General features: G+C 36.3%; 1 protein-coding gene across 6 annotated transcripts; it reads left to right on the top strand.

Moving 5' to 3' along the window:
- Positions 1-27,936, top strand: TCEA1 (transcription elongation factor A1). Of its 6 annotated transcripts, none has more exons than XM_058832425.1 (10): positions 2-152; positions 5,821-5,883; positions 10,075-10,180; positions 17,941-18,028; positions 19,062-19,207; positions 21,036-21,092; positions 21,940-22,094; positions 23,457-23,603; positions 24,519-24,590; positions 25,663-27,936. In XM_058832425.1, exons 1-10 carry the CDS (start codon positions 84-86, stop codon positions 25,669-25,671), a joined length of 912 nt encoding a protein of 303 aa, XP_058688408.1. In that variant the 5' UTR covers positions 2-83; the 3' UTR covers positions 25,672-27,936. The 6 variants fall into 6 exon arrangements, with proteins under 6 accessions (XP_058688404.1, XP_058688408.1, XP_058688407.1 ...); XM_058832424.1 differs by having other exon boundaries at positions 19,059-19,207; XM_058832426.1 differs by lacking the exon at positions 2-152 and adding an exon at positions 512-691 and having other exon boundaries at positions 19,059-19,207.
- Positions 27,937-27,959: the final 23 nt, after the last annotated feature.

The following is a 27,959-nucleotide window of genomic DNA, read 5'->3' as shown; positions in this document are numbered from 1 at the left end:
CTCTCGGCGAGCGGCAGCGCTGCCTGGCTCCCGCGGCCGGCGCTCGATCCGCGCTGCCTGGCGCCGCCCGGGCCGCCGCCGCCATGGCCACGGAGGACGAGATCATCCGCATCGCCAAGAAGATGGACAAGATGGTGCAGAAGAAGAACGCGGTGAGCGCCGGGACGGGACGGGGCGGGAGGCGGATTGGCGGCGGTGCCGCGGGCCCCGGCGCGGCCCCGGCCGGCCCCGCGCTCCCTCCTTCCCGCGGGCGCGGGGCCTGTCCCTTCCCGCCGCCGCGTTTCCCCGCGCTGCCCGGCGGCCTCAGCGCTTCCCTCGCCGCCCCGCGGGGCTGCGGCGCCTCGCCCCGGCCCCGCCAGAGGAGGGGGGCCGGCAGCCGGTTCTGCTCCTCGGCAGGAGCGCCTTCGGCCGAGAGGAGATTCCCGCCCGGGCAGCGGCCCTGGCTGGGAGCGGCTGCGCTCTCCGTTTCCTGCTGGCTGAAACCGCGGTGCTGGCCTTGCGCAGGGGAAAACCTGTCACCCCGAGGAGAACGCCTGCGGAGATGGCCCCCTGTGCTGGGGGCTTGTCGCTTGTAGGTCTGAAGGCTGGAGTTTGTGGTGGGATGTAAAAGCTAAGATAGGAGTGAAGAGCCCAAACCCAGCTGCGGCAGGGCCGGAGTTGAGTGGGTAAACTTCATAAACAGATGAGGAATGTCAGCCTTGTGTCTTTTCTTTTCTTGTCTTTAACCTGCAACACTTCTAATTGTATTTATTAATCTGGAGAATAACTTGTGCCTCAGAACGGAGGAAGAATATAATTATATAGGATTCGGTTGTCTTAACTCAAGTGTTATTGCCATGTATGCCCTTCGTACAGAACTCAGATAACATATGGTGTTTGTACCTTGCCTACAAACACATCAAAGTAAGTAAAATTGGAGTGTAGAGCAACAGCCAGATAACTGATCATGGTTATACATTAAATAGCATATAAGTAGGTTGTAAACTCTGTTTACTACTACTTTATCGGGTGGGCACATTGTTATTCTCTGGAAATTTTTGCTTGTAAATGTGATCGTTGTTCTTCCTACAAGGTACCATTATATACATAAAGCTAAGGGGTTTTTTCTGCATGTTATGACAGTGCATTAAAAGCTTAGTATCACTAATAGTTCAGAACTCAACACTGTGGAAATCCACTTTATAGAAGTAGTTTTGTTATTGCTTAATACTGGACAGTATAAAGAGCATTATTAATAATATTTGCATGTTTATAGAAATACTCATTGTATTAAACCAATGAGATTTGTTCAGAATACAAAAAATTCATTGTAAGTGCACACATGCCATGTTTCAATCTCTGAGTTTCCATAATATGTCATGGTTTAGCTCTGATATATTTGAACTCTCAAATGATACATTGTGGTGGCAAGACCCTTGTCTAGAGGAAAGAATATTTCATGACTGGCATTTATCAATTCCATTATTTTTCCCCTCTTTGTTTTTTTATTTGTATTCTTCATGTGTTTAAGCACAAAAACATGTGCTGTTTCACTGTCTCTAAAACTGAAGTAGTGGCTCTTTCATACAAGGTGTTGAAAGGGTGAAAACTTACTGACTGAAATACTTAATTATCATGATCGTGAGAATGATAAAGGGCAACCAGCCTAATATTATTTGGAAAACTTCTGATAACAGAAACAAAACAATAGCTCTCAGGTAGTATGAGAATGATGTTGGTCCCAGGGAGTAGCCATACCAGGGATGCTGCAGGTGACCACAGAGCCACCATCACTTCTCTGTGATCTGAGAGGCTTAGGAGTTTGGATAAAACTTCTAACAGTAGCTGGGAAGATGTATTCACACTAGCATGTGTAACATAATTAACTTTCCAAGCTCTGGGGAGCCGTGTAGTGACTTCCTTGGGGTCAGTGTAGGTCTGATGTGGCTGAACACAGCAGGCACAGCTGGGCCAGGCTGTGCCTGGATGGAGCCAGAGCTGGACCTTCATTTTCATTTGTATCAGAGGAGTGAGAATGTGGGAGCACCAAAGGCGTTGGGCTTTGGTACTGTGTTGAGATGGAGCTCCTTCATTCCAGCTCCTTACTACTCACAAGTGGCTCCATTGTTGGGTTGATGTTTTCTCAGTGAAGTGCCACTGTGGCCAAGAGTGGAGATCTGACAGTTCCAAAGCACATGTGTGTAGCATGATAAAAGCCCTTAGCTGTGTCGGAGGAGACTATGTACGTTAGCATTCAAACCAGGAAATGTCTCTGTGTTTTCTTACTAGTCTTTGTCATTTACAAGGTATTTCTTTAATTGCACAAAGTGTTTTGCTACTTAATTTTGCCCTGCAGTTAAAATGCTAACTTTAGCAAAGTTATTAAGGTACTCTGTATGAAGAGGCATCTTATTGTCTCACAAGGATGAAGAATTATTGAGAAATGCATTCTTACACAAGTGCACACTGAATAATGATGCTCTTGACAACCTCTTGTGTTCCTTTCTCCATTTTTACTCATCAGGAACAGGTATTTGGTCTATGTCTTTGAATGAGAATGTTTTGATGAGATGCATTAATAATAAAAGAAAGAAAAAAAAAGCTTTGATACTTGCTGGTTCTGAAGCTGTCAAGAGTCAGATGACAAGAAATGTTTGATCTCTCATACAAAGGTGACTCTGGCTTGTGGCACAGCACTCTGTGGCATTTCTTTTGATGAGTTAAAAGGACAGTCCATGCAGACACTCTTTCTGAGTCAGATTCTTGGTGATTTGCCTTGACTAAGAATTTAATTGTAGCTGTGCAGATTTCATAACTATGTTAGTGAAATGATATATGTAGTTCTTTTGTTTTGAAGGAGGAAATAATATGATTTAGTATTCAATGCACTGTGCGATATGTATTTCTGCTGTTGCTTCAAACTGAAATAGATACTACTCCTCCTTCAGAACTGTGATTGGATTAAAACCTGTAGTGCCTTCCTTTGAGCTTCTGTTGTATGTAAGTACACCTCTCTTTCATTAAGCTGCTGTAATGAATAGGTATGAACACTAAGGTTGCACCCATGGATTAAAGAAATCAAGAATGCTTGAGTAAGCTTAGAGAAGAAAATAAAATAGTCTGTTATTAAATGTATACTTCTTCAAGTAGAACAGAATTATAACTGGATAGCTCTGCTGTCTTCAAAAATGTACTCCATTTTCTATTGCCTGAAGCTCAGGTTTAAAATATGACTATAAAACACCATTCTGTGCTGTTGTGATCTGACCAACTGAAAGAAGCTGAGAGGAGTAATCTACTGGATCTGTATGAAAATTACTTTGATTAATTGAAGTGACAAAGTAAATTGAAAGTCAGCTAGCCTAGGAGAATGGGACATTGCCTTTCATTTTCTATAAAATTATAGAAATGCCTTTAAAAGAAGGTTTATAATAATGGTCTTAATGGTTGGGTTTTTTTTTGAACACAGAAGTCTTACATTGGGAGAAAAGTAATTACAAGTTATACTGTGCAACTTCCACACTAGTTTTGGGATACAGAGAGCATTTGACTTTTTGCTAAGAAAAGTGATTATGAAAAACTGTTCAGTTGGTATGAGTTTAAAGCAAATTTAAATTTAACTTTAAAGCATCTAATTCTTGGTGCACAGTATGTTTAGAGAAGTGAAGGCTCAGAAAGGATTAGTGCATTATCAATTTTTGTACTTTGATACAGGAACCAGCATAAAATGTAGATAACATCTGTTAACTTGTTTTTTTTTTGTTGAGTTTGGCTTTTTTGTTTTTGATTTTTGTTTGTGGGGTTTTTGATTTTTTGGGGTTTTTTTGTTGCTGTTCTTGTTTGTGGGATTTTTTTTGTGTTTTTGTTTGCTTTCTGTTTTTGTTTTTTTTAAATTATTGCATGGTTTGTTAACCTGCTGTGTATTAAGTTGCTAGTATTGGAAAACATTTACTCGGGGAATAATTTGTTTTCACATGTGCAGTTTGGAAGGATATAACACTCAAAGAGAGTTTGACTAAACTGTATTTCTAAGATGAGATGAAGAGAGTGTTATTTTGCATTACAGTGTTACTTTCACTGAATTTGCAGACAACAGTAAGCTGTGTTTATTTTGAAATTGCATGCTGTATACAGTGTGTTAATAGTTTAATTGGTTTGGAGGTAAGTCTTAATTGGATTATATTTTTCAAAATGGCACATTGACTTTTGTCATTAGTTTTGGCTAAGAAAATTTTCTTGAATTTGATTTTGTTTTGTAGCAGTGAAAATAATCAACTTATTTAGATCTGTGTTTGCACAGAAGAAACCACACTTATGGTTGTTGAGAGAAAGATGGTTTAGTATGCCAACTCAATTTAGCACCTGAAGACATTTCTCAGTCTTGTGTCATTGCTACTAAAATTCTGTGGTTAGAACTAGAGAAGTTTTGTATATCATGAATAAAAGTTAAATGAGGCTTTTGCTGTCATGGCAAAATAGTAAAACTTTAGCTTTATACGTTAATTGAATTTGTGTAAGGTGGTATTTGGTGAAATGTTTGGGTTTGGAGGCTTCTTTGGATCATAAGTGTTTGAAAGACAAAGGTTGTAGCAGATATTTGAAGGTGTCCAAAGCTGAGGGTTTTTGGATGCGACACCGAAGTTCCACTTCTATCTTTCTCAACCTCCCGATGGTTATTTTATCTTTAGTGATAAAGGTGTAAGACTGCAGACGCAGCAGAATATTTTAAGTTTCCTTGCAACAGGTGTTATATTAGAATTTGATGAGGGAGAATTCAAAAGCAAGAAAAATGCAAAATAACACAGGATGAGTTGAGAGGTAAGAAAAGAAAAGTGAATCAAATTCCACAGATTTGCAAATGGAAATTTTGTAGGATTTATTTCTAAACCTCATGAATTAAAAAGAAAAAAAAAAGAAAAGGTAATGAGCTAAGCCTGAGTAAAACGAATGGCCTCTTGGATGCACAGGTAGTTGTTGCCTCCCTTCTGTTTATAGCTTCCAGGTTCAGCACCACGTGCACTTGAATAACAGCCAAATCATCTCAGCCTTTGGGAGGTTTGTGTAGGCTGACAGCCCACGTGTGCAGTCAGAAGTGGATGGTGCAGAGCTTTGCTGAAGTAGAGTTCATAAATCATCAGGGTTGGAGAGGTTAAAGAGAATTACAGAGCTCACATTTATGCAAACTTTTTTAAAGTAAGGCCTATATTGCTAAGGAATGAATTGCTAGAGTAGCTGGCTATAGACTTTTATAACATCTAATAGTACAATCTCTGAACTTGAATCATCTATCTAGAAAGATGCTTACACAGAATTAATTAGTACCTTTCCTAACAGTCTTAGCAGGGAAAAAAGAAAAACCCACAACGTGTGGCTTTACTACATCACCACAAATACAGTTAAGGATGATGTCTGTGTGTGTTCTATATATATATGTGCACTATTGATGGGCTGTGCAGAGCTTCTCAATTCCAAGTTCTTGTGCTAAAACTGATGTGGTTGTTCTGAACTGAAGATTGCTGCTGTTGTTTGACGCTGTTAAGTGAAGCACCCTTGAAGATGTGTGGGTTAAATAGTACTTGACAGAATGCTTTGACTGTCATTTGAGTTACATGGGCTAAAACTCCCCTAGTCTTTGAGTGAATATTTTGATTTCCAAGTTAAGGCCTGTTAATGTTTAGAGTGTGTGAAGTGGAACATTCCTTTTTTATGTTCTGTGGATAAATTGAGAACTTGTGGTTTGAACCCAGTGTGTGTGACCCTGAAGGCAGACTTTATTGTTGATACTATATTTGAAGTTCCTGATTGCTAAGTTAACTTCTTTATTTTCTTTCTTTTTTTTAGGCTGGAGCTCTTGATCTATTGAAGGAGCTTAAGAATATTCCCATGACCCTTGAGTTACTACAGGTATGATTTTCTCATTGTTGTTATGTTGCAAATGTTAACTCTGTAATGAAGGTGGAGCCAGCAGATTTGAAAGAAGGTTACACTTTTAAAGTAGATTCCTAGGTCCAAAGTCCTTGGAAGTATCGGTGGTAATCTAGTCTCACTTCACCTGATTTAGGACACTTCTAATGAGTGTTTTTTTCCTGTAGAAAACTCTTAGAGCTTATTTTTCTGATTGAGAGTAGTGAATTTTGTCATGGACAAAGGAGAAGAGCTGCTTACAAATTTACCAGACATAGAATCTTACATTTTAACTCTAACACAAATGTGATGTGTTTCCTTCCTCCTGAAAAAGAATGCACCTGATTACAGCTGAAACCATCTTTTCTTATGTAGTTAGTTCTGGTTTTGCCTTGTGAGGAGAAACATAGTTGATACCTTTTAGGCAAGTGTTATTTGACACACACTCCACATCCCCCCTCCATCACTCTGAGGAATGTATTTCTTAAAGTAATTATATTCCTCTTTTACTCTCCTGGGCTGGAGATGGAGGGGTACAATCTCTCCCAGTTGCACAGATGCTCTCACTAATGTTGTTTAGATTTACATCTTTAACAATATTTCATATATTATTTGTAAATTCTTTCAAAAGATAAACTTGGTCAACTTTCCTTACATGTCAAGTTTTAGAGCTTGTCCTGTAATTCATCAGTGAGCAACTTTTGTTTCAAACTAGCCAGAAATTTCCTATCTGTGCAAATTTTAAAATGTCAAGAGTTAAATCTGTGACCTGATTTGCTGTAGTAGCCGTTTAAATTGGAGGAGACCGAAAAGGAACTTTTTTTAAGGGGCAGTTAATGGTCACAGATAAAGAATTAGCTATAAAGTTCAAATTTTAAAGGTGTCAGAAGCAGTGACATTTTTGATTCATGTGTCCTATATACTTGCAGAATGTACTTAGTAAGTTATTACTGATACTATTTCTGACAGACAACAGGAACTTTTATGCATGAATGCTAGTACAACTCTGATACTTTGTCGCCTATGTTCAACCTTCTTCTTTAAAAAGAAAACAAACTCAAAGCCCCACAGAAAAAATACCCCACACAAAGCAAGAGCAAAACCAAGGAAACCCCTCTGGTTAACCTGATTCTTTGGAGTTTCTTTTTGCAAGTCTTAATGCAAATTATATTTTGCATAAGTATAATGATGTTCCTCTGCCTTTGGAATTAAAAATCTCTCTTCAAGTGTTCTGGAAATTCGAGTACTCTGGGATATTCTTGCAAAGTGCATTGACTGTACCTTAGTTAGGAATCTTTTCATAAATATCCATTGCTGTATTCAAAACAGTTCCGCTGCATAAGCTTGGATTTAGCAACATATTTGGACTCAAATTTACTTTTTTTTTTGAAGCAATTGTAGACTTGGAGTAAGAGTTGAAATGCGAAGTAATCTTACTCATTGCTCTGGCCATGGATCATTAGTGTGCCACTGTCAAGAAGGGTGATGATCATGAGTTAGTGGAGGCACTATCTTCCTCTGTGTAGATCAAGACTTCTGAGAAATGTGTTTGAATTGATGAAATGCAGAACATAAATGAAAAGCATACTTCCATACCCATTTTTAAGAAGTTTTGAAAGCTGGCTACATCAAGAAAAGCTCTGCTAGCTGTTATTTCTGTGTAATACCACTGCTACTGCAGCCTGAAATGATGAGGTCCTCTGACTAGTTTTACAGGTATGTGCAATAGGAAGGTGCATATTAGTAGTCTGGACTTGTGCTGGTGACTTTTGTTTTTCTTGCCACATGTATTTTCACAGAAAGCTGAAGTGATTACAGGCAATACCACTGTGTTACATCTGATGAGTTTTATGTAAGCAAGCTGATCCTTGCTCAGCTAGGCAGTGAGCCAGTAGGCTTCCTCACACAATTTATCCGGTGGTCTGACTTGCAAATCTGTTTAGCAGCTTGATGGCATTAAAGGCATTGTGTCCCTGGTGCTAATTGTGGTTAGTGCACAGCTAAACAGTGAGACAGTCAGGCTTTATTTTAACAAACAGGTTTTACAGGAAATTACACACACATGTGCAGAGCTAGGCTGTGATGTGCAGCCCTTGTTAATGGCTTCAGGCTAGTTCACTGGCAAGAAAGCTGTGGAGACCTGGGAACCCAGAGGTGGTTATTCTCCCGTGGTTGGTTTGGCTCTGCTTTGGTCCAAGTGCTCACCAATTCTCTACCCTCATGCACTTAGAATTTAAAGTTGGTAGCACCTCTGCTTGCTTCAGTGGTTGCTCTTCCTCCCCAGCTGTGTTCCTTACATTTTTGCTTTTTTTCTGGTTTAGAGAACACCTGTTGCCACTGTGTGCTCTGCTTTGGGTTCAGTCATAGATTACTTATGCTCAGTGCTGTTTGCACCTACTGAGGGCTGCTGGCCACAGTTTCAATGCTTCAGGGTGAAAATAGCTGTCTTATGCTGTCTTTGATTGTCTTTACTCTGAAAGCAGATGAAAAGTGCTCTAGAATTTAAAGTGAGGAAGAATGAAAATACTGGAGTTTTTCACTTAAAAATGGCAATCACAGGAACAGTTCTACAGACAGGAAGACTAAGGAAATTTCAAATACTGTCAGCTGATTTGCCAGTAAAACATAGTCATTTTGAGAATATAGCACTGATCTTTTGTGACTACCTGTGCCAGTTAGCAGGCAGAAAAATTAGTAGATCATTACTTCCTCTCTTGAGGTAGGAAGTTGAAGTCTTGATCCAGTGCTCTATAAAAGCAAACAAATGAGTTGTTTTTATATACTGCTTTAAGAAAGCTGGCAGTTCAGACAGTTCCCAGTCTTGTGTGATCAGAAGAAGAAACTTCTCTAGTTAGTTTTGAGTTTTACTTGAGTTTTTTGGATTTTACTTAGCTAAGTAAGTCTGTAAGTTTGTGTGTCTTCCCTTTGCTGATAAGCATAGGCTGTCATTGTGCCCAGGTATTAATTGATGGTTGGGTTTTTTGGTAGATAATTTTTTTACATCTAGATGTGGTATTTTATGGATTTTCAAGGACATGTTATTCTTTATTGTCTGAAAGTAATGTTGAGCTTTTAGTATTCAAAATATCAAGAGAAATGGCCAGTACCGTTAATGTGAGTGAGCAGAGTCCATCATGGAACACTTTAGTTGCATGTAAGTAACCATCTGTTTTCTTTAATTCAAAATATGTGTTTAGACCTGATGCTCAGGCCTGAGGTTATTTGATGTGTTTCCTTGGCTGAAATAGCTACGGATTATTTGTTTCCAGTCATTTAGCACATCCATGGTGCCTCAGAAAGTGTTGTTTGGGTTGTAAGAAGTAATTTCCATTTTTAGCAAGTTACAAAGATTTAAATTTTCCTTTTAAGAAGAAGGAAGTTTATGACGATCTATTGCAAAATTGAGTAATTTATATTTACTCAGTCAAAATACAAAAAGATAATAAAATCCTTTGTATTGTTAAATGCTTTTCTCCTATTGTGAAGCTAAAAGGGTGGAAATTTTCTCCTTGATACATGAACACATTACCCATAAAACTTCTAAAATGTTACTGTTGCACTTAATTTATGTCCTCATTTTTTGAGTCTTGAAAGGCATGAATTGTCACTCTCATAATCACTCTGTAGGTGGCAGTAGTGGCAAAGACTTAAAGCTTGTCTTGGCCTTTTCTGATAGAATAGCTCATTCTTTAAAATCTGAAACACAGAGAGTTCTGCTTCTATCTAAAGTCAGAGCTCTCTGTGCTAAGGATTCTAAAGAATCTCAGTGTCACCAAAATTTTTAGGTACCTAAAACAAGCTTTCTCCCAGCTGGTATTACAGCTTTTTCCACAGCCACTAAATGGGAATTCTAAGAGTATGATGTCAGTGAAGAAGTTAGCAAGCTTCTTATAATGCCAAAATATAAATACAGTTCTTAACCCTTGTGCCCACCATCACTGTCCACCCATCCCCAAACTTTTGTGCTGAAGACAGACAGTAATATTTTTAAGATGTCCATGTTATTAAAATAATTTTTATAAAGACTTGCAGTATTTTTTCCTGATAATCACAAGAAAAAAGGAAACAAACACACCACAGAAGAAAAAAGGTACTGTAAAAGTTAATGTCAAAGTACAAATTTATATATGCTTATTTGTTAAATTGTCTTCATGTCACTTGTGATAATGTACATTTCTATTTCTTTTGCAGTCTACCAGAATTGGAATGTCAGTGAATGCAATACGCAAGCAAAGCACAGATGAAGAGGTTACGTCTTTAGCAAAATCTCTTATCAAGTCTTGGAAGAAGCTGTTAGGTATGGCAACAGAAATGTCCCTGCTCTTGCATGTTTTAACTGTGTAGCCTTGGAGCTCATCATCGACCCTGCCTTGCTTTATACATATTTGTGTATTTATGTGAATGTTAAAATTTCCTGCACTGGTGAAATTGGTTTTTTTACTCTTTGACTGTCAGCAGGCCATTACCGAGAGAGTGTGTGTAGAGAAACAGTTAATGGATTTTATTTGGGCTGGCAGGCAGTAGGAAATCAGCTTCTCTGACATGATTCATTTCTGAAGTCTCATTACCTGAAGTTGAGCTGGAGTGACTGTACTGCAGCACTAGGCATTAACAGACCTCTTCTTGATTATTTTCTTTGTCAAATACAACAAGTACTCTGAAGAACTGGTGTTAAATCTCATGTGAGAATGTGGAGGCTTTGAAGTTTGGTTATGAAGTGATTTGTGAAGAGAAAAAAAACCAGTAAAAATTATGTTGAAATCTGCTAGAACTTACAGGTAGAGAGAAACAGAGCTGCACTTTATAAAACCTTCATCATTTTAAACAGCTTATTAATTAGTGACCTAATACCTTTTGTTTAATTTCCCTTAAAATAATTAATCCACTTAAAACCTTTCTGTTAGGATTTTATTCAAGGGTATTTGGTAGTAGTTAATATATCTGAAAACACCTAAATCTCAAAATGTGTCCAGATATTTTTGTTCATGCACTGTGGTGCACTCTGTTTTGTTTCTTTGTATGTAAGTTTAGATAAATTAAGATTTTTGAAGCTAAAATTTTAAAATAGAAAACACTTTACATTATGATTTAGGTATTTACCATTCTATCTGGAAAAATATGCCAAATACCAGGAGAGTGTGAGTCCCCTACCATTTGAACTCAGCCTCATTTTTATCTGTGAAGTGTTTTATCAGATAAATTATTACTGTCTTGTAAATGACATAGAAGATACTCTGTCTGTGGACAATTTGTCAGAATTTTAAACTTTGATGCTCTCGTGAGAAACAATAGCCTCTGTGGCAAATCTTTTTAAGCTACATTAAAGACTTTCAACCTACCTACTAATAATGTTAGTTTTAGTAGTTAAAATTAGATTATACTAGACATGCTGGTAAAATACCTTTAAATTCATGATGACCTTTATAGCAAAAATAAATGCCTGTCAGGATCTTAGTGTAGAATCTAATCAGAATTAACTGGCAAATAGTGAAAATAATAAACTTTCTATTTTCAAATTTAAATGTAGAAGTCTGGCTTTATTATATCAGTATGTAAAAGTGGTAAGGTATGTAAGTAGAGAAATTTACTTGCATATTAGCATCAGTTACTTTAAGTACTTTTTCTAAAAGTAGCTGCTAGACTGAGTGATACAGCTCTCAAGTTATTAAAATTTATTAGTCTAAGTTTTAAAAACAAAACCCTATCAACATTTGGTGAGAGTTATTTTTTTTTTCTTGGAAGTTCAAAATTTTAATACTGCAGCTTAACTTAGACAACATAGCAGAGGAGATACTCTCATTTCCAACAGAATTCTCATTGGGAGTATGCTTAGATGCTGCTCTCTTTGGGGAGTGGGAAATCTGCCTGGCTATCACTGCCCTTTGACTAAACAATTTGCCATTTGTTTGTTGAGAAACTAAAAATAATTGTCTTGTTTTTTTAACACTTGAGTACCTTAAGTCAGTCAAAATTGTATTAATATGTTATTATGTAAAGTTTACTGGTGTTTGAGTGTTCAAACATTGTGACACATGGGGAGTGTCACTCCTTCCTGGAGGATTTCCATGCTGTAGACGTCTGGGTGAGAATGTGGTGCCAGAAGGTCACGGCAGGTCTATCTGGGTGTAGGCTGCTGTGCAAAGGAGGAGTCCTGACTTCCCTTCTGCACAGGAGCCTCTTTGCTCCCTCTTGTGTTACAACTAATGCTGGAATGGCTATCCAGAAGACCAGAGCCGGGAACTGACCACTTAAAAACTAATTGTTTTTTTCATTCCTTCTGGCTTAAATTTCAACTATCACTTTTCGGTCCAACCTGTTTGCAGTTACTGTTTCCTGCACAGGGATTGTACAAGTAACAAACAACTGGGGCAAGGTGGACCTTCTCCTTTCCTAGCTTGCTATAATCAGATTTTTTTAACACAGTTGGGAGACTCTACCTAAGGCTTTTTTGCATGAGGTGATGTCAAACATGTAAGGAGCTGGAAAGCAAATAATAAATATTTGTTATTTATCAGAACTGAATACTTCTTGAGGCAGTGGGTATGTGACCTTCATTCATGTGGTAATTTTTGTTACAGAACATATTGTTGTGTGTAAATTATTGTGCTAGCTCTAGTACAGTTGTGGTAATGCACTTACTATGTAAAGTCAAGTTAATCCTGAAAATATAGCACTGCTTACATTCAAAACTTAGGTAGAAAAATTTTCCGTGGCTGTAATGTAGATCCGATAATAAGGCACAGTAAAATAAATGTTTTGCCTCTTTATCGCTGCTCAGTAACTCATTAGAACGTAAAGTTTCATAGCTGTGAAAGATAGGGTATAAGTATGGGTGGGAATCTTACAAAGTACTCTTATTCTGTTTTATCATTAGTTTTGACTTTCTTGGAAGAATACGAAATACCGTATGTTGGGCTGCTTGAGAAATCAATTTCGATTATGCTGTTTATAGTGCATGTAAAATGGTATGGAGCAAAGATGGCAGCAGAAGCGGACAGCTGTTAATCGTACCAAGCATTGTACTCAGAGCTCTGAAGTCTTTGTGAGTTATTTTTATAAATGACATTTTGAATTTAGGCAAGAATTGTTGACTGTTCAGGCTGCATGAAATGTTTCAGTTCAATGCTATCAAATTTTAGTCTTTAGGAATGCACGGGAAACATGAGAACAAATCAAACTGAGTTGTGAATCACCAGTTCTTTGTGGCTTGACTCGGGCCTTCCCAGGTTACCAATGTTTTATTGGAGGGGTTGGAAGCTGTGCAGCAGGGGGCTTGTGACCATTGTCTGAAGCCACATTGCAAGGTCCCTTTCAGATACTTTCTGAAAGTTAAACTACACAGCAGAGATTTGCATAAGGAGCTAAATTCAGCTCTCCAAATAAAATGCTGCTCAGTTATAACATTGGATTTACAAATAATTGTTTTGCCAAGTAGCTGAGTATACAGAGTATGCTGTGCAGATAATTAACCTATGCACACTCATTTAGGTTGTCAGGAGTGTTTTTTGTGTTAGAAAACCAACAAAAATCCTTTAAGGAATATAACTCTCATAATAAATAATTACGTGCTGAACTGAAGAGTATACAGTGAAAAAGAATGTCCAGACCTCTAAGTAAACTTTCGTCCTCTAAGTAAACTTTATATAGTAACTTTATTTACTGAACTAAAAATGCAGAATGACAGCACAATATTCTTAAAACTAAGTGAGCATCTGTTGCCAGTATTGAAAACTAAAAGTAAGGCCACAAACATTTTGAAATGCCTATTTCAAAGAAGGACATGCCTGAGTAATTTTATTTTAAAAGAGTGTTTAGGTGTTAATAATGCTAATCTGGCATCACAGAAGTATTTTACTAGTATTACTTTGCTCACAAAATCCTTTGTTATTTCAAACGTGGATTTGATTCTCCTGCAGCCAGCAGGTGCAATCTAGGACTATCTTACAGGTATGTTAATGCTGTCATAAGTGAAGTTGTTCAAGGACATCTCAACTTACTGGCTTTGCCAAAAAAGAAATGTTCCTGGCAAAGCAAGTTCTTAAATTAGAGTGTAATAGCACTTACAAATATTATTTACTGTTGATAAGAAGAGTACATGTCTTTGTAAGACATCAAGCAGAATCAAGTGCAAAAACAATTTCAGTAGTTTCATTTTCATATCTGGTATGAGCTGTAGAAATCACCTGCTGTCAAGTGTATATTTGGAACTGTTCATGTACTGTTAATAGGTCTTGATTTGTTAAGCTAATCAGCAGAGAGATAACAATGCACAATGCATTATACTATATAAAAGAAAAACACATGTAGTGAATAAGTCTGTGTATCATGGTCTTTTGTCACTGATGATAAAAAAATCCTTAAAAATAGCAAACAGTTCATAATTTGGTTGTTTATATACGGATTTTTATATATTCCTCCTTCCAGTGCTACTACTGAGAAGAAACTTTAATGAACTTACCTTCATGCCTTAGTACATCTTGTAGAGGAATTGCTGACAAGTGTAGCTGCTTGTGCATCACAAGATTATTTGGTCAGAGTCTGGAAAATGAAGCCTAAATAATTACTGAATGTGAAGGTCGTTGTTAAATTAATAACTGTGTAATTTGATACCTGTTCTCTTATCTCTTTACTTTAACTTATCTAAACCAAATACTCAGGAAACTTTCCAAGTCCTGGTGGTGATTTCTGAGTAGGCAACGCACAGTATCCCGCTAAATTAAATTTTCATGTGCTTCCAGATAATAACTAGCCACCTTTCATTAACGTTTCTGGAAAAAATTTTTACTTTAATATTTTTCTTAATTTGAGATTAGATTTATAAATTAATAATATTACATATTTATATTTTTTATTTTTCTTATTACTAGCAAATGTCTAGTGTTGGCTTATAATACAGTTAGAAAAATTAAGGAGAAAGCTATTAATGGCCTCTAACATTCAGATAAATTATGTTATCTGGCTATATTTTACTACATTAAAATTTTTTTGTTTGATAGCACAAACTACTGTTCTGTCTTATTTGACCCCGGAGAAATTTTTTTTGGAGAAGCTTCAAGTATCTTTCAAATTAATTGCAAGTCCAAGTAGAAACTGCAGAGCAGCTGTTGAACTTTGAATGTTTTATTCCAGTGGCTTATAGTCTGTTCTTGTTACTACCAGGTTCTTTGTATTTTAAAGAAGAAGTGTTAATATAAATTAGCTTCTCTTATAAAAAAACAAAGCTTTGAGTTTTTTCTAATGGCCACCTGAAGATGCAGTAGCTAAAACCACCAAGTTACAATTTTCAGTCCTAAAATTGGTGACAGTTTCCATTTGTTTCTGAAGCACAAATTCGTAAGTTTGAACAGCTGTATGGGGTGCAAAGAGGAACTGCACAACTTGTAGTTTATATTATATAAATATTTATAATGTTCTGTAGACTTCCGGAGGTGAATCACATTGGAATTTTTAAAGGCATTTCACAGAAGGGCCATTTTTTCCACCTTACTTTGTTAGAATTTCTGTGGTTGTTCATAGTTCCCATTTCTTCCTTTCTGTTAGAGTCTGGTCATTGAATGTAAAATAAGATAATTAGTAGGGGCTTTTAATTTGTCAAGGATAATTTTTCTTTCCCCAGAGGATAGATGAAATGCTGCCTAGCAGGCTGTTAATTGCACTCTGTTCTTTTGTCAATACAGTATTTCAATAAAACAAGATACATGAGTTTAAAGATGGAAAGCTTCTTTTCTAGTGCTTTCCAATTTATGATCCGTAAGAGCAACTTAAGCACTTAGGATAATATTAACTTTATTTTCAGCATTCTGAAACTAGCTTAAGCAAAAATATCTATAAACTCGTAAGTGATTAAAGAAGCTGTAGTTTTGAAGACATACTTGCTGAAGATGTCCAGTCTCAGCTGCTCAAGCCTGACCTTGGTTTGAGACATCCTTGCATTGACTGCTCTGCAGCTATAGGAGGAGCTGTGCTTTTATCTGTGTGCCTTGTCTATACCCTGCCCTCCATAAGGGAAAGAAGCTATTGGGATATTGGCAGGTGTTGGCAGGTGCCTGCCCGTGGTGAAATGGTGCTGGGCTAAATGGAAGTGTTTGATAAAAGAGATCTGTGTGCCAGCTATACCACTGTGGTGTATATGCTGCATAATAAACAGGAGATACACAGGTCAGACCTGAATTTGACAGCTTGTGTGCCAGAAAAGAAAGTGTAGGTAAAGAGGCTGAAGCAGAGGTCCTGCTTTGCAGACGTGAGCTGTACCCCAAGATACCTGTTTGATCTACTGGTTTGTCTTAAAGCCTCTGACAAAAATGAGCATGTACTTAAAACATTATGAAGTAAAATGAGATTGCGTGCATATTTGGAGCATCTCTAAAGATTATATCATGTAATCAGTTGTTGCCATAGAGAGAGTTGGTATGCATGTTAAAAATGGGAGTTGTTTTCTTTCTCTTAGTGCACTTTAGTTGTCATAGCAGAGAACTCATGTGATCCATTCGGTTTATAGTCTTGTTTGCTTTCTTAGTTAAATTATTTTATTAAATTGGTATCTTTATTAGGAATTCTTTAAATAACATCTTCAGCTTATTAAAGACAGTCAGCCTGAGTGCATCATCTGTGTTTAATTATCTTCCTTTTCTTAAACAAAATTCATCAAGGATTGAATACAACATTGCAAACAATAGGCGAGCTCTTGAAGGCTGGGGGAATACTCTGGAGAAGTATCTTGTGCTTTTCTGGTTCCTGTTCTATTTTGTGTGTATCTCTTTATAGGTGCAGCTGGAGACAGAATAGTAGATTGGTGCCTGGTCTGATCCAGTAGTGCTGTCTCTACTCTCTTTTTATGATGTTTTTTTTAATAAAGAGGTATTTGATTAGATGAATTCCTTAACTCACAGGTTAAGGAAAGGATCAGAATCACGTTCAGTTTATTGTTCCTATAAAAAGAAAGCCAGTACAGTTATTTTCTACTCTATAAAATTAAAAGCTCAGTGTTTGAGGAGACCCAAATTTGTGTGTTACATACAACCAAGTTCCTCTGAGAAGCACAGGTACGGGGTTCCTCCGGAAGTAAGGATGCTTATAGATGCTTAAACAAGGATTTACATGTTTAGTTCAGGACATCTTTGTTGGCAAGACTGAGCCTTAACAGATTTCCCTCCTTTTCTTGTTCTGCTTTTAATTAATTTTAAAGTTTGTAATATATTCTTATTCCAATAATACAGTCTACAAATTTAGAAGTGTAATAGCAGCTTTATAAGGGCTCAGAAAGAGGAATTCACGAAATCTGTCACTCAGTGATGCCAATCTCACTAGGTTTTCTCTGTAGGCAGCAGAGAGCCAGCCTTTCTAGAGAACAAATCAAAGCAGGCACTCAATTTAGCCACTCTGAAATCCTCTTTACAATAGAAGGGTGTATGCATTCTTGCTGTGCTGGAGTTAAATGTTGTGATTGCTCTTTTCCATAAAGACTTTTGTCTTTATTCGTTACAAAATCGTAGTGAAATATAACCTTTATGGGAATTGCACATTCAAATATATTTAAATACTGAGGCAAATAATTTAAGTGCGATCACAGAAGATACTGTCTGTGTGTCTGGAAAACTCATTCAAAAATATGAAAATTACTTTATATTTTGCCAGCAATGGTGTCTTACACAATATAATTAAAAAGAATGGCATGTATGTAGTAGGAACTTAAGTATATGAAGCACGGAAGACAAATTCCAGAGACTTGATGCAATACCTAGGAAATTACTGTCTACCTAATGCAGGAGTGTTGGAAAAAATAAATTATGGAAGTCTGTTTCCATCATGTTTTCACTACCAGTTTAAGCAGATGCTGGACTTGACTCGAAGGATCCTGAAGTGTTGTCATGTTTTCCATTTCCTGCGTTGGGAGGGTGTTGGGAAGTGGAAGGCTGTACTGCGAGAGAAGGTCAAAGCAGAGAGTGGGAGCTGATAGCATTTCCAAGTGATTCAGGAGAAATCATGATATTTTACCACTGCTTTAAATCAGTTACTATTTCTGGGTAGAAGAGAGTTTCTCATGTTTTGTATTTCCAGATGGACCTTCAACTGATAAAGATTCTGAAGAAAAGAAAAAGGAGCCTGCATCTTCCTCACAAAACAGCCCTGAAGCCAGAGAAGAAAGGTGCTTAATTCTTATTGGCTGTGCAAATAATCCCACTCAGTTTAAATTGACATTAAACTGTTTGGTCCAAGTTTGTCATATTACAGACAGCTGCCATATTCTTTTCTGAAAGGCAGAGCTGTACAAGAAACAGTGTGTTGTTGGGGAAATAAACTGTGCTACTGTTGACGTGAAAAAAAAAGAAAGACATAGGTCAAGATATGGCCAGACAAGTTTATTGTTTATTCCATCTGTTGGGTCTGTCAAATACTCTGTCCTCTCTCAGTACTAGCACCCAGCTTTGAGAACTGTAAAACGACTTTCAGCCTCTGCTTTGTGGTAATTGCATATGCTTCTTCTGTATGTTAGCTTTTATGTTTAATAAACATTGCACTTTTTTTTGGTAAACACAAAATATGTTACCAGAAAAAAAGCCTACATTAATGCCACTGCAGGAGATGAAGAACATTTACAAAAGAGTATTTGCAAGCCCATTTCTTCTATACATTTCTGAGTTTAGTGATCTCTGTTCAGCAGCCATTTTAAAACTGAAGCTTAACCTCTAACTGTATGTCCAGGTGGAAGCTGAAAATTTGGTTTACAGTTTGCAAAACTACATAAATTGAGGGGGGGGAGGGGTGTGACCATGGCACCCCTTCAATACAGTAAGCAGATTGAATGCAAGGCATTTGCTGCAGAGTGAATGTTGGTGTGATGTATCGTCACTGTTTTATAAAGTAAAGTTCCGTGGGAGGAAAAAAAGCTTTCATGTTAATGTAAAGAACTGAGAATTAAAGCTTATGTGCCACATAATGGAATGAAATACCTGCTATGTCTCTATTGTGTGGAGTACCCTTGTGAAAAGTATAAAGACACTTTAAAAATTGTATTGACTCTAGAGCTATAAATAACTTTAAAAAGGTGGCCTGTGTTCTTATTTTCGAATGCCATCAAATGGATGTAGCAAAAGACCCGTATTTTGCCCAGAAACAAAGTTATTTGGAGAAGGGGAAAAAACATTAATATTGGTTTTCATTTTGCCTTTCTTTAGCAGTTCAAGTAGCAATTCCAGCAGCAGGAAGGAGGAGGGTAGTGCTCCCTCAAATTCTTTCATCCCTTCTTTTCCCCGGGCACCAAGCACTTCAGACTCTGTAAGAGTGAAATGTAGAGAAATGCTCTCTGCAGCTCTCAGAACAGGAGGTGAGCTTTGTAGACTATCTTTTCAAGTTTAACTATTTCCTTCTTCACTGTTTTTGTGTTTCACACTCTACTTTTTCTCCTGCCCTGTAGGGTAGACTAAACCCTGTTTGTGTCCATTTGTGTGTAGACCCATAAACCAGTTCACCCAAGCTGTAAGTAATGAGTAACCTTGACAGCATGGGAATGTTTCAAAATGCATTTTTATTGCTGCTAATTCAGGACATTTTGTGGCTCAGTTCATCTGATACCTTGCCAATAGGGGATCTTCTTTTCAGGAATGTTATTGCCTCCTTAATTCTTCATTTAAATCTTTTTGTAGAGGCTGCTATTTTTTTGTCTCAGTCTTTTTGACTGAGAGGGTGTGACTATATACAAGACTGCCTTTCTTACACCAGAGGTCCTGAGAACCTTCAGATTTTCGTTTTTGAAGGCTGCCTATCTATTTTGATTTGTTCTTGACGTTTCAGCAAGATGCAATAAGAGAGTCTTGCATTGCTCTTAACCTCAATGCCTTTTGGGTATCGTAAATTCCTTGACTGTTGGGGGTTTTTTCTTTTTATCTCTCATGTACGCTTGGGTGTCTTTAAACTGGCAAATTGAATTATTTGCTAGATAAGGAGCAAATTGAAAGCTAGACTTTTCAGAATTATCTGATTTTTTTTCTGGTGCATTTTTCTCTTTATCAAAATTATAACCCAGCTCCTGTTTCTCTGTTCATATCTTAGTTTAACTTGGCCCACTGTAAGTAGACTTCTGAATCATCTGTGTTTACTCTCTTCACTCCTTTATTCTTTCTTTTCATTCATATAAATTCAGGTATAGACAATAAGCAAAGCTGACTAAAGACCATTAATTTGTTGTCATCTGGATATATAGTTCATAGACTTCTTTTGGGAGCAGTCACGTCCTAGTATCATAGCATCTTAGTATCCATAATTCTGTATAGTCTTCATTTCAGATAGTTTTCCAGAATACTTTTTTGCTATGTTGCTTTTTGCAGCACATATAAACTGATGTTCCATATCAAAATAAGGTTATTTTTTTATTTTGTGGCCTTTGGTATGAGATCAAAGGACAAATGATATTTGGATTACTCACTGAGATACACCCATATTGAAACGAGGAAGCAAACATTATATGTAATTTGTTCTTAATCTGTCTTGGAAAGGTAGATTTCTTGTGAGGAAGTGTTTTGGTCAGAAACAGTAAGAAGTTATCTTGAGACATTTTAGTTCAAGTGTTGTATTGCCTTCAAGACTGCTGTGGTCTATTTCTTCTAATTTACATGTTTTATGACACGTCTCTGCTTTGCAGTTAAAAAAAAAATCTAATAAGATTGTTTGTTATTTAATTACTATGTTCCTAATGAAATCTTTCTCTCCCATGCATGCAAAACATTTATTTGCTTATTCTTGTATTGTGTGGACTAAAACAATTGATTAAACACAATATAAAATGTTTTCCTTTTATAATAGCCTGTTCTGTGCACAGGCTGTGGAGATGGGAGAGATGCCAACCCTTTTGGAATATTTTAGATTTTTCTGTATAGCAATGTTTTTTGTTTCTATTTGTGTTTACAGTTAGGTGTCAGACTTTTTTGGTTTTCAAGTGTTTTTAACTCTTAAACTTCTGTTCTGCTTCTTTCACTTATTTGTGTTCTTCCAAGTAATAAATTTTGAAAGTTTAAGTACACAGTAAATTAAAATTACATATATAAAAAGGTGTTTTATAATTTGCTGAATTTCAGAGTTCTGGAACTATAGGGATCCTCAGGTATATAGAATACAGAGTGTCAGGTTGCTAATATTTTATCATTTGTTTTCCTCAGATGATTACATTGCTATTGGTGCTGATGAAGAAGAGCTGGGTTCTCAGATTGAAGAAGATATCCTTTGTTGTATATCTGTGTGCTCTAGAGCAGGAGTGTTTTTAAAAAACAGTAATTTCCAAATTAATTAACTTGATCTATATATTGAATGTTTTTGTATTTCATATGAAACAAAAATGGCACTGTGTTCAACACATCAGTACATAAATTTAGTGTTTAAAAAACCAGCCCAACCTAAATGATTTGCCTTAAAATATGTAGGAATGCATGTAGGTGAGTATGAGTGGGTTCTTTTCAGCTCAATATGTTTTCCTTGTAGCAGCAATATTATATCTTACTGAAGCATTCTTACATAAAATGCTGGGCTCTTCTACACTATTTAAAAATCTTTTCTTGTTAACAGTCATTTTCTAGTGTTTTTATTTAATTTTCTACATGTTTATTTCTAAATGAATTTGCAATTTTAAAAAGAGTGGTGTGTTTGAACAATTCTAGAACAGACATCTGGGCTTCTTTTTTTAACAAAAGAAAAAAGTGTTAGTGAGCTGTCATTGTTTGAATATTTGGTTCAGAATTGAATTAATTCTCAGGATGAGGTCAATAAACTGGACACAAACTTATGGGTGACTTTTCACAATTACAGTTGAGATCTTACTGCCCAAAAATTCATATTTCACTGAGCCTGTGTTAAACTATGATTAGGCTTCAGAAGGTTGTGAATTCTGCTGTATTGAACAGGAAAGTAGCTCTTGGTTGGGGTGGGGGGAGAACTTGATGGACAGTGGAGGAGTACACTGATTCAGAACTTGCCCCCCAGAATGAATCTTTTCTAATTCTCTGTTTTACTTGTTAATGTTTTGCTCTATTTTACTTATCCATGTTTTGTTCCTTAATTCTAAAGCACCTATTTTTCAAGAATTAAAAAACACTGATATGAAATACAAAAATAGGGTACGAAGTAGGATAGCAAATCTCAAGGATGCAAAGAACCCTAACCTAAGGAAAAATGTATTATGTGGAAACATTCCTCCTGACAAGTTTGCCAAAATGACAGCAGAGGTAAGTAAAGCACAGGTCTTGAACTATTTCCCTCTTGGTCTTACATCCTGGCCTGTGTTAATTAGCCACAAAAGTAATTTGTGTAAGCTGCCCGTAGTTCTGAAAGACTGTGGCTTTTTTCTGGCTTGCAGAATCTGAATTACAGGGCTGTGTTGGGGTAAAGGGCATGAAATTGTCTTTACAAGTCAAAATAGATTTAGAAAGTCAAATGAAGAAATAGATTTTATGGGAGAGGAAAATGAAGACGCATCTTGTTAACATCTTCTTTCAGTTCTGTAGTTCTGCTTCTGTGTGTTAGGTTCTGCCCCCTCACATGAGGTGTAAAGGAGTATCTTGGAGACTGAGGGGAATTAGTTATGGTCAGCTAGTGAAAATCTTGACTAACTTTATTCCAAAAGAAAGTTGTGGTGGGTTTTTTTTGTTGGTTGGCTTTTTTATTAACTATAGTTTCACATAAAGGTTAAGGCAAACAGAGGCTGGTGAAAGAATGTGTTTAAAAAAAGCAAGTTTTACCTTCAGTATGTATTTTCGTTTTCTTTGTTCTACATGTTTATGTACATATGCACAAACATATGTTTTGTCTTGTCCAGTGCAGTGATGAATGTTTTGGATTAAAATGTCAATGGCTAAAACCCCCTTAGTGTTAAGATTACTTCTGAAGTGAGGCATTGATACAAGATTTTCATTCCACACCTACATGGGATGGTGAATAAAATTGTATTGAAGAAAAATGTAACAAATTGGTTTTTCTGTGCACACTTGATTGCTAGACCTTCTGGGGATCTTGTGCACTAAGACTATTTTAAGAGAAAAATAAAATGGGTGATTCTGAACTATTTGGTTAGTGTTTAGAAACTAAGTTTATATGATTTCTGATGACATATGTTAAATTATGGCTGTACTGTATTTATCAGTACAAATATGGAAGTAGTCAAAATAATGTAAATTTTTTTCTATAATAAATGTTATGTAGGTCAATGAGGTAATTATCCAAGGATCTGACCTAGGGCGAGCGTCTTTTTTTGCCTCTTTGGAGAACTTTTAAGTCCTCTGTCTTGCCTTGCTTAAGTTTCTGAACTTCAGAAGTGTATTTACATAGAAATGTTTCTAGATGTTTGACGTTGTACTTTTTTTTCCTATCTGTGTTAAAAAGGAGAACATTTTTAACTTCTCGTAGCTTCTGTGCTGTGAAATATCCCAGCTTAAGTCTTGTAAAATTAAAAATGTGTAGAATTACATTGCTCTTTAACAGAGTTGTTGTTCATGGATTCTAAATAAAAAATTGTATTGGCTCACACTGTGGTAACTTGTTTTATAGCTAAAACTCTCTAGTAAACTCTGTATGCTCTTTGTCCTTTATAGGAAATGGCAAGTGATGAGCTGAAAGAAATGCGCAAAAATCTGACCAAAGAAGCCATCAGAGAGCACCAGATGGCTAAAACAGGAGGTACCCAAACTGATCTGTTTACATGTGGCAAGTGCAAAAAGAAGAACTGTACATACACCCAGGTGCGTGATTATTCAGACTCTTAGTTTTCCTTTTTCAAACCTTAAGTCCTATATAAAGATAGAGAAAAAATTAGTATTGCAAAATGAGCTTTTAACGAAACGCTGACAAATGACAAAATGTGAAGATAGCTGGATCTGCTTAGTTGTGCTTATGTAAAGCAAGTTTGTTGTATTTATTTGCCAAAAATTTTATGTAGATCGAAGCCGAGTATCTGTATAGATTGAAACTTCAGTTTCTTTGCAGTGCTGAGTTTTTGCTAACTCTTCTTAATACATCATATTGATAAGGGTTTTATGTGGAGGAGAGATGCTGTTTTTAATGTGCATAAGCTTATTTTTACAGAGGGACTAAATAGCAGAAAATTATATATACATACATACACATGTATATTTTTTACATATATTTAATGTGCCATTTGACCAACACTAGACCCTGACTTACAGTCATTCCTACAGCCACAGAAAGGGTGCTTTAATTTGTTTAACAGTGCTTCAGGGAATGTAATTTCCATCATAGGATCAGCTGCATTTATATTTTATATTTATCAAATGCTTTAAATAGCAAGCTGTTTTTCAATCATGAGACTTTTAAACCTTTGCATCAGTAAATGTATGTGAAGGTGTACTGGACATTGTACTTTTAGTGCAGAATCTGCTCCTAGAAATATGTGCACAGTTTCAATGCAGAAATTGGTATTTTAGTGCTACTAAATCTCTCAAAATCTGAGTTTATAATGGCTTCATAGGGAGGCAAAAAGCCCAGTTTCAGTTGATACATAAAGTTAACTTGTATTTTTATGCAAATTTGTTTCCTTAATGCTAAACTTTGATTTAAACAGTTACATTGAACACACACTAACAAAAATTGAAGATACTAATTTTCCTTTTCCGCTCTGGCTCTTGCCTTTGCCAAAGGTTCAAACCCGCAGTGCTGATGAACCCATGACAACGTTTGTTGTCTGTAATGAATGTGGAAACAGATGGAAGGTAAGACTGTTAGACTGCTCTGCATATTTGATAGCAGGCAGCCAGCCTCTGTGGTTAATTTGGGTTTACAGTAAATGTGACAAACCATTTTCTGTTCGCTTTTAGTTACTTCTTAACCCATTAATGATATTGCAAGTAGAGATTGCAAAATAGCTTTAAATTAGAAATGTATTTTTGACTGAAGGTGTGAGATCTCTCAAGCAGGTTGGTGCCAAAGGAGGGGAGAAGTCAGGACTTTGTCCTTGCAACATTTAGTTACATTACTGCTTTGCCATACAACGTGGTGACAAGCAAATCACTGTGTTTTTGCTTTCTTTACCCAAAGTTCTTTTAACTGGTTTTAATCTCTGCTTTGGTGAGTGTAAAAGGCCTTTTTTAGACCTTTTGTTGTTATTGTTTTCTCTGTTTTTTTGCTATTCTGAAAAGAGGAAGCAATAAAAACAGAGAGATGACTGCTGCTGTATTCCTGTGCCAGGATAAGTGTAGGGCATTGATAACTTAATTGAATCTCTTTTTCAAGTTCAGGAAACAGGAATCTATAAAGTTTTCTTAGAAACACTGGTAGTTGAATAAAATGGAGAAACACTTGTTTACTTGAAGGCCTGTAAAATTTACAGGTTAAGGTGTGATTGCATGCCATAGGAAGCATGATAACCTCATTCTCTTATTTTTCTGTGTTAAGAACACTGCAGCTCTGTAGGTCCATGCCACAGTATACATTAAGACTGCCACATAAAAAAATATTTTATGCATCTTGGTTTACATAGCTTATTGCTGAGTATTGTTCAAATATGTGCTCTGAGATACCTAAATAATATATAAAGCTTAGAAATTGTTTGATGGAATTGCTTGCACTACCTGCAAAAGTATGTTTGTCCTTAAAACCTTTTGTAAGGTGGCAGTTGCAGCAGTGTGTGTATACAGATGCCTGAAGGAATGGTTAAAATATAAGAAAATGCTTTAATTAGTAATTTCCATATCCTAAATATGGTGTTGTATTTCTCTTTCGTCTTGCAAAGATTTAGAACTAAGCTGTATGAAGATCTCATAAAAAATTCTTTTCTTTTGACAGTTCTGTTAGAAGAAGAAGTTGTCAAGACATCTGGACCAGTATGAACGAGGATTTTGTAATTAGCTTTAAAAATTAGGCTAAGCATCTAGCTTCCTGCAAATGAGAGGGTTTTTTGGTTTTTCTTTTATTTCAAAACAGCATACATGCCTCAAGTTAGCCTTTGTTTTGACACAACCATCATTTCCTTAAATGCCTTCCTATAGCTGGTAGTCAGTAGGGCCAGGTTGCTCAATTGTATGGTGAATTTTAAAATATTTTTTCATTTTTATAAGTAAGTTGACATTAAACTTTTACCAGTTAAACATTTTGTAACTGTCTTGTTTTTTTCTAACTGTGTGAGTAATGTACTGTATTTTTTGTGGTCTGAAATATACACGCTCCTTCTGTGTGTATTTTGCCTCTCCACATTTGCTCAGTTGTTAGAATGAAATTTGTTTCTCTCTGCTCTGTTCACTTTGCTTTGCAAGCAGAAAGGTATATAAGTTCATCATAACATTAAACTCAGCTGTTAACTAAAACACAGTTAATTAACTCTCTAGTTTGTTTGTGCTCTTTCTGGACTAGGACTAAATTTGCAGTCACGGGGTTTGGATATTTATTAGTGGATATGATGACCTCTTTTGCAGTGGTTGGTTAAGCTTGTTTATGTAACCAGCTTTGATCAATGCAATATATTTTATTGCCCAAAGCATGTATTTTACATTCTATCAGTAAGGCATTATTTCTAAGACTGTCTTAAAATAGTGGTTAAATCTGATTTGAGTGTTCAGTCTTGTTTAATGTGCTTGACAACCAACTTGGGTTTAGACTTTGTAAATAAGCAAAGGCGTTGTGTTGTAGGCTATCCTAATAACACCAGCTAACCAATTCATTACATTAAGCTGGCTGGGGAGGGAATACTATACTCCCTTCATTTAAATGGCATTGATTTTGTTCATGAAATGATTTCTGAGATGTAGGGTATCTGGTGTCAATCATAGACCTGCAAGTGGGAATAAATTATAAAAGTTATGATCTTTTCCATATGAGAAGTAATATAAATGCTGCTTTTTTAGAGTCTGCTTTTTAACAGTGTATGTTTAGAAATATTTGCAAATGTGTTTTCAAGGGAAAACATGTCAAAATCTTTAGAAAAGATTAAATTCTTTCATTATATCTAATTTTATATTACTTAATTTGTTGGAGTTTGGGGCTGAGGTGGTCTTTTTTGGCACTGTATAAATTATTCATGAGGGAATGGGAAGAGTATGCACAGCTCCTGGTGAATAAATTCCTTGAATGTAAAGGAAAAACAAGTTTTTCTATGTTGAATGTTTTTTATGCGATGGTGGCAACTATAACAAATGAGTTGGAAATAGTATGATGACACCTGAACTTTGAGAGACAAGAAGTGTTTGGTTAGTACTTTATACAGCAACCTTTTCCAGTCAGCTTATGCAAGAAAGTGTGGCTTTTCTGCTGAAGGGAAAAAAAAAAAAAATTAAAATAGAAGCTGTGTTACCAACTATTTTTTTAGGCAGAAAATTGCTTAGCATTTAAAATTTCTTGCATAGCTTTTTATATGTAAACATTTTAACACAACTTATACTAATGCCCTTTAGAAAACATTTTTTTCTGCTAGCAGCATGGGTTAATTTTTAGTCTATGTGTAGGTCTATTGGCAGGATTGCTTCCTAAGAGTTACTAGAAGTTATAAAATTAATTTTTTTTCAAGTTGTTGAGGACAACAAACCAATTACAGATGTTTACTATCAAGTAGAGTGTTTTGTTTAGGAATCTTTCTAAAAGAACAAGTCCAAAAAATTGTGTTAAAAATGACAGCAAATTGGATGCCAAGTAGACCTAAATTTCCACAGCTGTTCACAGCTTATATATACAGGGCAGGCACCAGTTGGTTTGCATAACCTTCCTCAGACTGTGTGTCCTTTAATCTTCGTGTCTGATTGTGACACTTAGAAAAGAAATACCTTTTGAGAAAATTTAGTAATTGTCTTTCTATAGTCACCAGATTATATCTGGACTTTACTAAAAGAACCAGAACTGTGGTTGCACTTTCTGTGATGCAGGTGTATCCAAGTAGGAGTTGAAATAAAATGCTATTTCTCTTGATGATACCTGAGTGGCAGCCTTCATCTTTCTCTCCCATGGTAAAAAGAAGTGTTTCTTTTGCCCAGTGAAAGATGGAGCGCAACAACTAGATCCAAAAATGCATCTGTTCTATTCATGCCTTATTTTTGTTACTCAAATCCAAAAATAAAATTTTCTGGTACTGATCTTTGGATGGACCTCTGTTTAAT

The sequence above is a fragment of the Poecile atricapillus genome, chromosome 2 (genome assembly GCF_030490865.1).
Source record: "Poecile atricapillus isolate bPoeAtr1 chromosome 2, bPoeAtr1.hap1, whole genome shotgun sequence".
Taxonomy (NCBI): domain Eukaryota; kingdom Metazoa; phylum Chordata; class Aves; order Passeriformes; family Paridae; genus Poecile; species Poecile atricapillus.
This window is presented reverse-complemented; position numbering and strand designations above follow the sequence as displayed.